The sequence below is a fragment of the Strix aluco genome, chromosome 3 (assembly GCF_031877795.1).
Source record: "Strix aluco isolate bStrAlu1 chromosome 3, bStrAlu1.hap1, whole genome shotgun sequence".
In the NCBI taxonomy this organism is placed as follows: domain Eukaryota; kingdom Metazoa; phylum Chordata; class Aves; order Strigiformes; family Strigidae; genus Strix; species Strix aluco.
In genome coordinates, this window is record NC_133933.1 from 76,501,080 (window position 1) to 76,515,331 (window position 14,252).

Below are 14,252 nucleotides of genomic sequence, written 5' to 3' on the forward strand. Positions count from 1 at the left end.
AAAAAGAAAAAACCAGTGTTTCTTTTCCACTTTGTTTCTGTTTGTAGGAATTTATTGGGTTTTTTCAGATGCAGTTTAATGCTGGACTTACTTTAATATTGTATCCCTTATACAGCAGTCTTTCTTATTCATCTTTTCTGAGAATTCACTTGTCCCCTTTAACAAGGCATTCAGAAGGCTTTGTGTTTTGTTAAATTGTTATGTTAGACCAGTATTGACCAGAAATTTTTCAGAATTCCTAGAAATTAATCTGGCCTCTGCTGGGCTTTGCAGCGATGGCAGAGGGATTTGTCAGAGTAGATTAGTGCTTTAGTCCATCACACACAGTGCCTCTGGCATTTTGGTACTCCAGAAGACCATGGATATTTCTTCCCCATTGTAGGTCGAGTCCCATTCCACAAAATGCCAGTTCATTGCAGATTTTTCTTCAGGTCTAAAGGGTGATCAGCAATGATATTTGATTGGTGGTGGGAGGGAAAAAGCTTGCTTTCCCCTTCCCTCTTTTTTTCCTTTTACACATATTGTCCAGACACTACAGAAGTCTTTGCAGAGTATCCACCTAGATTTGTCAGCCGTTGCCAAAGCACTTGGTATCATGGCTTGTGTGACATTACGGATATACTGAGGTGTAGGAAGTAATCTAGAGAAATCTAGATAAGTCCTTTTTAATCCCTCTAGTCCTCCTCTACAGAGAAGAAAATTTGTGGAGGCATTCTCCAGGAGTTCAGGAGGGAACTGGTACGCATGTCACAGTAGCACTTCATAGGAAAAAAGCATCCCAAACTTGCCATGCAAGACCACCAAGTATTTACTGTTACTTTAACCTCAGACCCAGGTATTGAAATAGGGTCTCTAGCACTGTCCTTCTTGATGACTGCCAGCTGATACAAGGCTCACCAAGACCAGCTTTCAGATTCTCTGATTGAGATTTTTACATACAAATTTTTGCTTGCTGAAGAATTTAGGTTGATTCAGTACTCATTTGAGAGCAAGGATGAATAAATTGTACAGACTGAATCGGGAAAGGTAGGCATAACTAAATATTTTTAAAAATATCTGTGGGGTAGAAATTTGGTTTAATTCACACACAAAGAAAACTTTTCTGAAAAGGATAGAGGGACCCAGCATTTCCATCAGCTGTTTGTGTAGCTTGTTGCAAATGGTTGCTTCTTGAAAGCATGTTTTTGCCAATTGTGGGGATGATTTATTTTGCTAGGGGTTTTCAGTGGCAGAAACACTGGATTTGAAATAGCAAACTTAAATTAACAAATGTCCACAGCTCCATCATCATTAGTTTTATTCTGGGACTATTCAATATCATCCTAGGAACCTCTAATTGGTGGTACTTACACCCTCAGAAGTACCAGCATAGTTAAGAAACAAGGACATTTCCATTAAGGTAAAAGGCAAACCCCAAGCAGTGTTTCAGTAGACTTGGTTCCTCACCCACTATTACAAATTACCTTCAGGCCTTTATCCCATCCCCATGTGCTGAGCCCTGCTCATGGCATAGTGCCAGTCAAGCTCCAGAAGCCTGAAGTACCCTCGAGATAGCTTGTCTCCTGCCCTGTCTTCATAGCTGCTCTTTGTCCACGTAGCCCAGGGCCGCCTTGCTTGTATCAGGGAGCAGACTACAGAAGACTCCAGCTTCCCCACGTTAGACTGTAGGCATCTTCTGCAGTAACACACATCTCGCTCCTAACTCTTCCCATCCTGCAACATTTGCCCACATGCTCCCTGCCGCCTCCTCCCCACTAGCATCTCAGTGCTTACATCCCCACCTGACAGCCTCACCCCTCAGCACACACAGGGCTCTGGGGCAGCTGTTGCACATCTGCCTGTGTAGCTGCTCAGCCAAGAGGCATAACTGGCCCGTCACCCCAGCACCCAGCAGCCAAGCTGCTACTGTCTTCACTATCTTTTGCCACCTCTCTGTGTTCAGCTCCCTTACCCCACGTGTCAAAGAGGAAGACCCCAGGAAATCTCTGCAGAAAGTGGCCAGGAGGAGGTCTATGTGGATGATACTTTCTCTACAGGCTTGGTATTCCCAATCACCAGGGACTGGAGAAAGAGTTGAGCCCTCCATCCTGAGTTATAGCTATGTTGCTTGTGCAAGTCAACTGGACTCCTTTCTCCTTTTCACCAGAAGATAGAAGGAGAGAGTTCTTCAACCTCTAAGCTTTCAGACTTACATAAAAAATGAAAATAACAGTTGTGTACCTCACAGCAGGACTTTTAAGGGAGAATCCATTATTTTTGACACAGAATGGCTCAAACTATTTCAGTTTAACTATAAACTAGCACCATTAAAATAAGATGTAAAGCAGCTGACAGATCAAAGCCAAACTTCCAATTCAAAGGAGCAGACTCATTTCAGCACCTCAGAAGGCCCTAGCAATGTGACTAAAGCTCTAGTAAACATCCATAATTGATCAGAATACCTTCCTAACCTTTGGAGGTTTAACTCCTTAGTGGGTAGCTGATGTTTTTATTATAACTCAAATTATGATAGGACAGGGGAACTTCAAGAAAAACATGTTTGTATGTTGTAGGACAGTGTAGGGTTGACTTTTTGTTTAGCTTGGATGAAAGGCAATGTTCTTGGGAGCAGTTACAGTGCCTTTATTCTCTTTCTATTTTCTCAGTTTCTGAAGAACATAAAGCATTGAAAACTGAATCTTCTGAATGTCTCATTTGTTCTGAGCTTTGTTTGACTGTACTATAATGAAAGGTTTAAGAATTACTCAGATCTGACTGATCTGGTTCCTGTACCTGACATTAATATTGATGTTGACTTTTGCAGAAACAAGATGCAGGCTGCTGTTGGTCTTCCTCAAAATGCAATAAATATAATGCTATTAAAAAGAGAGATGTTATGTTAATTAAAATGAGATCCAATTTTAAATACCAGGCATCCATGTACTCCAGGAAGATCTATAACAATGGAAGTGCTACAGAGCAGAATGGATCCACACAAGCTGTGCTACCTGAAGCTTCCTAGGCCCCAGTCATCAGTACCCAGAGACCTAATGATGTCTTTTTCCTGATGGTTGTGACCAGAGACAGTCCATCAGATTGTAAAATTGGCAGAAAAATAAATCTTAACGATGTTTGGAAACATGTAAACAGCCCCTCCAAGGTAGTTACAGATGAAAAGCAATAAACAAAATAAGTTAGGGTGAAATATAATATTTTACACCATTTTCTATTTTACTGTTTTGGTTAAATAAACTGTGCTGTAAATTGGACAAATTCTATATTGAACAGCCAGCATACCCTTCTTCTGGTCTCTAAAATTGATATAAATATATATTCTTGTAATTATAATTCAATATCTGTTAGCTTGTTGCACTGTCTTTGGACAAACCAGACAAGAAATAAATAATGTATATTTCAAGCCTAATTTAATTTTCAGTGATTAAAAAGTAATTAACACCAGTTCAGGCAATCTGCACAATCACGTTTCTTGCCATCACTTTAGTTTTCTTGGAACTGAGAAAACTAACAGCTTTTTAAATTAAACAAAACAAATGTTGTTTTGGTCTTTCCAGACTGTTCACGGTAAATCCCGCTATCCTCATGCCTGTAAGCAGTTGCAATAGTTTCAGTGAAATCCCTCACTTAATATTTAAGTGGAAATGAAACAGAGACCTTGAGCTGCAGGAGTAAGTATGGAGGAGGCTGTTTCAGAATCGTTGCTGGATCTGGCACGGCAGGTAACCCCGCCAGCTGTGCTGCTGAGCCACAGCCGTCCCATGCTCTGCAATGGGGTCATGGGCTCCTCCTGAGTAGTGCCCGGCAGCTGCAAGGTGCAGACACACAAGCTCAAAATTGATATTTTTGCCCTTTTCACAAGTAGAGCATTTGGCTTCTGGTTTATCTTTTTGGTTGCTTTCTTGTCTGGCTCCAGTGTTTCCTACTTTCAAAGATGCGTGTTACGATGACCAGTTTTCTTTGATGTCTGTCTCCTTCCTTCCTTTTTTTCTCTTTCTTCCTCTCTCTCTTCCTCTCTGTTTTTTTGTTTAGGCTATGTGTGATTGCAACCAAGCTTCTGCTTACAATGCTTAGGTTAAGTCACTCCACTATCCCATGCATCACACCAATTTACTGCAAAAGCTAAATTCTGACTTAAAGTATGCCTTTGATTCCAACAGGCTTAATGTGCTTCTCATATGTACATGAGGGGAGTTCTGTGGCTGCCCCAGCAACCTCCTACCCTGAAATCCCCAGGACAGCAAGCAGAGAGAGCCCTTTCACACTAGAGAGCGACAACATAGACCACGAGAGCAGAACTGGGCAATTGCTACCAGAGCCTCTGGCAATAGTTTTCTTTTTCATTTTGTGTCATACAGATTTAACTATTTCCTGTAGCACAGAGCTGGTACATTTTAAGCAGCTGATATATTTTCTAAACGAGTCAGCACTGTTTGTCATTGTAATATGTGCATACTTGTTGAGTGCTGTATCAGTACTAAAGTATGTTATTGCAGCTTATCTTTTCAGAACATTTGGAAGCATTAATATTTATCTGTTACTGAGTCTATGTTACAATATGTGTAATTAACAGGTTTTGTAATTTTTAAAAAGTTTATCAGTTGTTCCGTAGAGGTCTAAAAGGGAATGAAGAGTATAGTAATATGAAGAAATAATTAAAGAGGGAGTTGCAAACATTCATTCACCAATTGCTGAAGTGATAATAATTGCTCTACAAGCAAACTCTTTGATGTTTGTGCTCTAGGAAACAGACAAGGAAAGGGACCAGTGGACTTGATTTCTGTTACAGCTGTTTTTATCACTGCCCTGTTAACATCTCTGGTAAGTTGTTGCACAGATCTTTTCTGACCAAATCTTTTTCAGTGTAGAACAAGAATTCCCAAATGCCACTATTTTACTTATAACACTGGTAGTAAAATTGTTTACAGAGAAGGTCCTCAGGCTCAGATGATTCATTAAGCAGTAAGTATGGCTTTTACAGCTGTTAGGTATGGGCTTTTTACCCTCTAGCTATTAACCCAGGTGATGAAAGGAGTTCATCAATGTGTGACTCTCTTTAGAAGTTATTTGCATTTTAGTTTAGTGGTTTTGGCCTAATACATAACACAGAAATGGGTCTGTTTGTTTGGAAATGACAAGTGAATATATTGTAGAAATCTGACTACCAAAACACAAAAGTAAATGTCCATTTAATACCAGGTATGCAGAAAGTAGTTAATTTTCCTGCCTTTCTTTATATCTATAATTAGGCTGTAAGGACTTTATTGCCCTCAGGCAGACTGCCTGGTCTCTAGTGGTTGCACATGCACATTTCTTACTGTTTCCATATCCTGCACTATTTTCTTTTCATGGCCCGTCGCTTAGCAATTGATTTTACTTCACACAGAGAATTCTCCATAAATAAAAGGTTGAGAATAACACTTAAACAGTCAGTTATTGTAATTCTCTGTTTATTCGCTTGATCAATAGCTTACAGTTGGTAAAAAAATAAATTGGCTCCGAGACAAGAGGAAGTTCATGCACTCCCAACCTGAATCCTTTCCCATCAATTGCAAAAAGACTCTACAGCGAAGTGTTAGCAATAGGAGTTATTGGTGGATGCCACAGCACCCTGTGTTTCTTTCTTTCTGAATTCCCTCCACCTTGAAACATCAACTGACAGGCCCAAACTGAGTTGGCCTAGATAGGAATACTAGGGAAATCATGATTTTAAAAATAACACAGTGGACAATACTGCCGTACCATATACTGAGGTGTTGGCAGAGAGAAGCTGCTTCAGTCTGCAGCAAGATTGTTTTTTAAGTTAATTGCTTCATCGTTGCCATTGCAGGATCATGCATATGCATAGCAATTTATGCAGTCATTTTGTGTTGGTTATTATTACTAAAACCTTTTGTCACTTTAATTAATAACTTTCACTTCATTGAAAGCATATTTTAATGAGTTCAAAATGCAAAGTGTGTCTTTAAAAATCAGAAATTACTGTCACTAAGAGTTAGTGGATGAGGGAGCAAGCTATTAATGTCAAAATTCCAGTGATCTGTGCTTTAAATCCTTGGTGTTATCACTTCTTAGTACCTTACTCAGTTCTGAAGCAGTATTGTCCAATGCTAAGCAGAATCTCAGGAAATGGTGATTAAGAGAATGTGACTGAGAAACTGGGATCAAAGATAACAAGAGAAACATCATAATAGTTTATGATTTAGGGGAAGAAATTTTATCTGATACTGTTAACTGACAAAAAGATATCTGAAACCCTGATTCTGAAAAGGCCATGTAACGCTTAAATAGAAAAGAGAAATATAGAATATGCCTGGATTTAAAAATTCAAAATGTATTTTTTTAAGGTTTGAAATAAGTCTTAGTGTTTAGATTCTCTGTGTCTGTAAACATTTTCAGTATGTCTCTTCAGTGACCTAAGTTCTGACAAAAGAAGTAGGTTGAGAGATGATTTAACCAGAGGCAAAGCTTTTCATGTTAAATTCATATTTCACATTAAATTCTGCATTTCTTAAAATAAGTTTTTATCTATATGATAATAGATTCTGTGTATATTTTCATAGGGTGTCCTGCAGTGTAAAAAAATTCCAGCACCTAGATACGACTTATAGGTAACATTTTGTCATTAACTAAAGTGGATATGCACGACGAAACAAATTTGATGACAATGCCTGATGGTACCTTTACTGTATCAATGCAATACCATTTCATAAGTCCTTAAGGAGATCTATCCATTAAAAAAATCACTTATATGAATAAAAGAGTGCTGCTTAAAATACATGTCTTCTCTGAATCATTTCTACATTTATAGGTTCTATGTTTGCCTCCCACTAAAGGGGAGTTCCTTCTACTGAATCAGATATTCTAGGTTTACATCTAGGAAGAATCACAAGGTTGGGTAGCCAAACTTGTAAAATCAATTTGGTATCTGAATTTTCAATGAGTTTTTACAAATTGCCTATAGTCAACAAAAGATGTCTTTCAAGTGAAGTTATACTCAAAAGAAACCCGGGCAATGCCATGACTTGCACTGGTTTCTGTAAATTGCAAGTAAATAGGACCAAAAGAAGAATTTTTTCATCATACACGATGTGGAGTAGGATAAATGATTCCTTCTCTCTTGTGTCATCTCCACAGGCCTCAAGGAATTTAGAAAAACACAGAAACTTATGTTGTCAGTGAAAACAGTAAGCTTAACAAAAAGTCTGCAAAGAGAAAACCACAGAAGTGTGATCCTTCCTGTCCACTTTCTGAGTAAAGACACATTTTAAATCAATGAATTTTGAACTTGTGCATAGGCTGCATAAGGTCAAGATAAACAGATATGGAATTGGCAAAGTGAAATGAAAAAAATGTATTCTGTGGTTAAGTAATTGCCCTGAGTACTAAGAGGAGTTATAACCATGTGAGACCACAGCTGGAAATGCTGGAAATATGGCAGTCTGACAGGGATTCTATGTTTTGTGTTCTTGTGGAGGTAAATAAAAGAAATGGTGCTTTTTTTTTTTTTTTGGTATTGTACACATTTTTGCAGCATAATTTTAGTATAGCCACATTTCTAAAATTCACCTTAGATTGCTGACCATTCATTTACAATGATTTGAATCAATCTAGTGGGTCAGGAATAGTCTTTTTTGGTTTGTTGGTGGTTTTTTTTTTCCTGTAAGATGCATCGTGGGGATTCCTGCTGAATGGGTGATTATTTTCAGCTGTGTTAATAAATTTTCTGAAAAGATGACAAGGAATTGTTTCAATGTTGTGTTTTAACTGGCTAAAATCAATTTTGAATTTGAAAAGGAAGTGTCTAGTATCGATTTCAGACCTACAGCTTCCAAAGAATTAGCAAATATACTGTGGGGAACAAATCTTTACGAGGAGTGGAAGAGAAGCAGCCCTGAAACATTCTGTGATTCAGATATTTTTCAGAGGTTCTTCCTTAGAAAGACTACTTTGGAATGAAAATACTTCCCTTTTCAAAAAAGAGGAGGATTTGATGCCATGCTTGGTTTTAAACTTACCCTTGTCTATTCTCATACAGTGAAGCCACACAGTGTGGATTAAGAAAGTAAGAAGCAAGAACCATATTTTTAAAATGATGCTCAGGAATATGTACATTAATGAGAATAGCTAATGTGAAGAGCTTTATGTAACAAAAAGGCTGAATTCCAAAACAACTCCTTATTAATTCAAAAATATAAACTTGCATAAGCATCTATTTAGTATAGATGGTACTGTCAGCTCTCGAGAACCACAATTTTAATATGAATTACTGTGGTTTGGTTTTGTTTCAGGCAGTGTTTATCGAAACATACTGTTTAGAGTAATTATTTAGCCCACCGGTATTTGTCTCTCCGCCCAGTGAACCTCTACAGTCTTTGTTTTCAGACCTAAATTATAGACCTAAATTACAGATCTGGTTTAGCACATCTGATCATTCTGAGAACTGTTAGAATTTGCTCCAAAGAGAAAATGGCTGTATTTGCAGTTATATTTGTTTGGGTGAGGACAGCAAGGTGCCTCACCAAGTGAAAATAGTTGCATAAATGCAGTGGAGGGATTCACCCAGTTGCAGGTAATGGCCTAACATTACCAAATGTAATCAGTGGTAGCAAGATCAATATTTATCTGAACATTTGCCTGGATCCCAAGAGAAAACGGCAGTGGGTAAACCCCGTTAATCCCATGAGGAGATATATCTCCTAGAAAGGAAAAATACTTCAGTGTTTCATTTAGCCTCAAGAGTATTGCATCAGAAAAACAAAGACTTGGGCATCTGAGTTAAAAATTCATATCTCCAAACCCCTACAGTACTTCTGTACAATACAAATGGGAGTTTCTGTGTGCCAACTTTCCAGCAGTGAAGTTCCCTCAGGAGTTAAGTGTATGTTTTGTGTACAGTCTGTTGCTAACTAGTGTATGTAGCTAAGCTACACTGAGATCTTGGTAGGAGTTGGTGCATTTCATATGTGGTTAATCTGGTTCAATGTACAAGATACTTTCCCCATTAAACAGTAGTTCAAACACCTGTGTAAGTTCAAGTCCGTGTTCTGTTCATGAGTTTTTGAACTCACCTCTATCATGAATGCTTAAATTAGCTACATAATACTATAGGGTGAGGCAGCTTTAATCTTTTCTATTGGAAAATGAAACAGTTTTATGAAACAACTAGAGAAAGACAATAACTTCATGACTAGACCACTTGTCTACATTGTGGGAGGGAAAGAAGACTTGAGTTCTTCTTGTGAATACTTAACATCAAATACCTTACCAATAAATGGGTCTCCCCAAACCCTGGTGAATTCTTAAACCTCAAGGCCAAGGAGAAACTCAGTGTAAATGTGTAAATATTCGATGTAAAGAGTAATACTTTCAACAAGAGGAATCAGGAGAATGCCATCCCATGCTGAGACCAAAGTTGGTAGCTCCTCTGGGTCTGTGTTGGCATCTCTTCCCTGTGAACTGAACCTCTTCCAGGGAATTTCTTGGTATGTGACTTGCTCTCAGTCAAATGAAAATTTTAATATGCATTTAAGGCCAGCAATATCTTGTTCCATAATCTGACAGTTAGAGCATCTAGATAGGAAAACATAGGTTTGCAATGTTCTGTAAGGAGGTGAAAATATAATTTGGACCATCCGTATACTGATCCAAGCAGTGGTTTATTAAGAATTGGAGGTCTTCTGATGGTAGCAACTGCAACTGTGTGTGAAGAAGCACTGGCACGGGTGCCTAGTTTCATGTCTGTGAGTATAGAGAGAATGGAAGCCTGCAGTGAAGAGCTAGGTGAGTAACATGCAGCGTCTCAAAGGGATCTTGCTGGCAGTGAGTCAGACAAACAATGAACAGAACCTGCATTTGAGCCTCTTGCAGAGCTCGGGCTGAAAGCATTCCTTGCTAGTAACAGTTCAGGTGCCTCTCTCCTTTAGCTGTTGTGATTTTTATGCAAGGATTAAGGGTCTGAAGTTAAATAGAAAGCCAGTCACTTAAGAGCTGGGTGTTGCAAGATGCACATTCTTTTGTGAAGCTGGTCCCTAGCATGTAGCAGCTGGGTCCTCTTCCCCCTCTCATACTGCTGTTCAGTTATGTGCATGCTGTACAGCTCAGAATAATTGGTGATCCTTGGCCAGAGTGATGGGCTAAGAGAGACAGGGCAGGATAGCTGGATGAAATTCCACAGAGGAGTTAGCAGTGTTAAACTGAAAAAAGAGAAATGGTGGCTATACCTGAAAAATTGGGGTTAGGGGCAAGGAGAGAAGGGAGAGAGAGCTATCCCAAAGGTTGTGTTATATAGTTCAGACTGAAGGGAAGAAGAGGGAGAGAAATAGAAACAATCAAGACATAAAAAGGCCTTTAATTTTGTTTTCCTTTATATCATTACTGATTAGAAATCTGTGTAATAAGAGGAGGGCATGGGAACAAACATTTTAGTAGGGCCTGTTGCGATAGGACAAGGGGTGATGGTTTTAAACTAAGAGAGGGTAGATTTAGACTAGATATAAGGAAGAAATTTTTTATGATGAGGGTGGTGAAACACTGGAACAGGTTGCCCAGAGAGGTGGTATCAAGGTCAGGCTGGTTGGGGCTCTGAGCAACCTGATCTAGCTGAAGATGTCCGTGCTCATTGTAGGGGGGGTTGGACTAGATGACCTTTAAAGGTCCCTTCCAACCCAGACCACTCTATGATTCTGTGATTCTAGGAGTAAGAGAGAAGTTAGGAAGCTAGAAAGTGAAGAGTCACTTGAAAAGAAAACAGTAAGAGGGTTAAGGCAGTAAGAGAAACCCAGAGAGGAAATAGAAGATGAAACTCAAGGGCAAAAGGTCCTTTAGCTCTGGATCAATTGCAGAGACATCTGACTTGTCAGGGGACAGCCTTTTCCCTTCAGTCAGCTAGTAATATCCACCATTCTTGTCAAATCATCTGGTGCTGTTATTTGCTAAAATGATTTGGGGGGGGGGGGGGGGGGGGGCGCAGGGAAGACACCACTTTTTGTCAATGTTCACAGGTTCATCAAAAAATAGCAACATTACTCCGGTATCAAATAACCTGCATGGCAGGCGTGTTTGGTGCAGGCAGGTATTCTACAGAAGTTCAAACTATGTTTTTCCAGACACTGCTGCTTAGACTATCTGCACATGCAGTGAGGAAAGACTGGCTACGTTTAATGGGAAAAATGCAAAGAAACCAGATGCATTTCACTTGAAGCAAGGTAAAACTTTTCCTTCAGGGATTCTCTACATCCTTTTACTTGCATTATGCAAGACAGCATTGCTAACTTGCTTTAGTTGCTGGCACAGATGTTTCCTTTTACAAGTACATCTCCAGTGATTTTTTAGTCTGACATGTAGCTGCGTAAGCAGGACCTCCTGGAGTCTCTGTCACAGAGCTGACTCAGCTTACAAACAAATACTTTTCCCTAATCGCTAATCCTGCAGAGTCAGACTGAGATGCTAAAGGCATTCTGCAAGTTTCTTGACTCATGCCCAGAAACACAGATTCTGTAGTCTAGATCTGCCCTTCAGTGATCCTGTACAACTTCTCTTTTCTGTAATTCTGATGTCTTTTCCAGTCACACCTTCCCTGAAAGATTTTTCAGGTGTCAGAGCAGTCAGAATTTGTCCTTGCAACTTAGTTAACAGCATTTCATCCACTTGCATGAATATGACATTGCTGTGCTGCAAGTCTCTGCCTTATCTAACCACCCAGTGGGTGCTAAACTGACTTTGACAAAAAAACAGATTTGAAAGTATAAACTTTGGTGAGGCAATCCAGTTATTAAAGCCTGCAGTATCTGATGTTATCATTGCTTTTCCATGAGTTCACAATCTTACACACATACTTGTGAGCTAGATATTAATGGCAGCTTTCTGCATCTGTCAGATGCTAATTCAGAAACAAAAAAGAGTTTGTAGTTCCTGTCTTAAAGGCTGTGGGACACTGGCACGGTTTCAGCAAGCCATCTGCCCTACTGTGAAACCCTGGTGTAAGAAGAAGGTAGGAACAGGATCCTGATTCACCACAAGACAAAGTTCTGCCTCAGCCGAGAATGCAAAAGAATGTGGAGTTGTCTTTGGACCTACTTGACCCATCAGTGTGCACTTCTCTTCTCAGTACCCTATCACACCGCAGCAAAAGACAGGCCAAGAGAGGTCCAGTTGATCCCTATATGATGTAAAATGATTGCCAGTATTGCCTTTAATAAAGACAGTGAATACCTGTCCAGATAAAATCAGTAATGAATGATAGCACACCTAGGATGCTTTTCATCTGTAGGTCTCAGAGCACTTCACAGAGGTAAGTATTGCTATTCCGAGCATAGAGCTATCACGAGTAATAAAGCCTTTTCGCAGACATATTTCATGGGGATCTTGGTTAAAGTCACTTCTCTCCACATGGCGTCTGTTTAAGATTTACATGCAAAGTACAAGAAGAAGGGGAGGCGGCTGTCAGTTGCTGCTTACCAATCCAGTGCTGACTGCCTTTGCACTTTGCAGTGGGTGGTTTGAGCTGCAGCCGCGCAGTTTACCCGTAATTACCACAATTTCCTGTTGCACTCATTCGAAGAGACAATGTTCCAGAGGAAGTTATGAAGACGGCAAGTAAGTTGCTGCCTTAATTTCTGTGTGTTTGATTAAGAGTGCTGTCTTAATTATGCTGGTTAGAGCTTATTTACAGCACTGCTCAAACAGTGCTGTCCTTTGGAGGGATGAGAAGCCTTGTGCTTCCAGATAACATATGAGCAAATTCAGGTATTCTGCAGTCCTCTTGGTATGTTGCTCAGAAACAGCTGCAGAAGATTCAAGGCAACTCTTTCTTTTACTGGTGCTGAAACTGTGAGGAAAGTAGCTTAAATATTCAGTTGCAAGATGCTGCTTCAGCTGGGATGTCAGATAAGAAAATGTAACTATTCTTAAATCTACTGTATGACTGTAAATGTTCCTTAAAGGCAGTAACTGAAAAAGCAGTTTCATGTGTTCAGACCAGCATGTTTTTTTAAAGTACTGAATTATTTATGCTTTCAGATGGACTCTCCTGACGGTTGTGAAGTGTGTGCTAGAGAACTCCCTCGCTGTTCACAAAACAGGGTTTTCAGTAGGAAGGATATCTGTACCTTTTTGCTAACTGCCACAGCTTCCTGCCTTTGTTAGGGGAAATATGGTGGAGGGAAGCAGCAAGTTGCTGTCTGTCTGATGCACAGATAACCTGTTCAGGGCGCACAGCGTTACTGCGCAGCTTGCAGCACAGATAGGACTGGTTTGACTTTGGCTGCACTGTCTGTCACAGCAATTGCCTTGCTAGTTACAGCTTCAATGCATACAGGGGGCTGAATATACCTCTCAAATAAGGTGATTATCCAGACAGAATATTAGGTGCTATACTTTTTTTCTGGGCACAGAACGCATGTGAGGAAATGTTGTGGGAAAAGCTGGGTTGCTAAGCAGTTGTTTTGCTGGTAACGCAGGAACTAAGCCAACGCAGAGCAAGCCATAGAGGCTGTTCTTTTCAGGCCACAGAAGAGCAGAGAGCCTCGGCATGTTCTTTGCACTCCGAGTTTTCCTCTGTGTCTGAGTGTTTGGAAACCACTGATGCCACGTACCACCACTTCTTTTTGAAATTGATAACCTGCCTGTGACATGCTTCTCTCCACTCACCCAAAAAGTTTTCATTTCTTTAACACATCTCTGATCAGTTTTACAATTTCAGTTTACTCAAGCAAAACTTCTGTTCTCACCTCTGGAAAAAGTGAGATTTAGAAAAGAAAAGAAAGCTGCTAACTTAAAAAGTAGCAAATGCAAAAAAAATGAGAACAAATATTATTATGGTTTAGTGTGTGAAATGAATAATAGAAAATAAATTATTTAGCTGTATGCTCATCAGTGACACTTTGGGTTTCTTTGCATCGTCACTTTAAAGATTCATTCTGCTTAAGGTTAAGCAAACTAGAATACTCCCCTATACACTTACACTAACTTAAAATATCATTAACCGGATATGAAGTGACATATGAAGGCCCAAAAAGATCCCTGTAGTTTACCTGAAGAACCACAAGATGCAGAGACTTATGATGGTAGCCTTGTAATAGGGACTAATTTCAATTTCTGAGATAGAAAAATACAGCCCTTGGGCATTACACTGCATTTCAGTGAGCTGCACAAGGCAGTTAGGTACTTCAGCTGCAGAATTGGAAATGCAACTCCGGGCAGCATGAAGCCAGAGAGCTGCTCTTCAGGAGAGTCACAGATACTGTATGACACTCTGA

The 14,252-nt window shown here is 39.7% G+C and overlaps 1 protein-coding gene across 1 annotated transcript in view; it reads left to right on the forward strand.

Moving 5' to 3' along the window:
• Positions 1-12,565: 12,565 nt before the first annotated feature.
• The window catches only part of CEP85L (centrosomal protein 85L), a 159,447-nt gene continuing 157,760 nt past the window's right edge, over positions 12,566-14,252 (forward strand). The window contains exon 1 of the mRNA XM_074819258.1: positions 12,566-12,591. Coding sequence (XP_074675359.1) covers positions 12,579-12,591 — 13 coding nt within the window. The 5' untranslated portion in view covers positions 12,566-12,578. The remainder of the gene's footprint in view (positions 12,592-14,252) is intronic.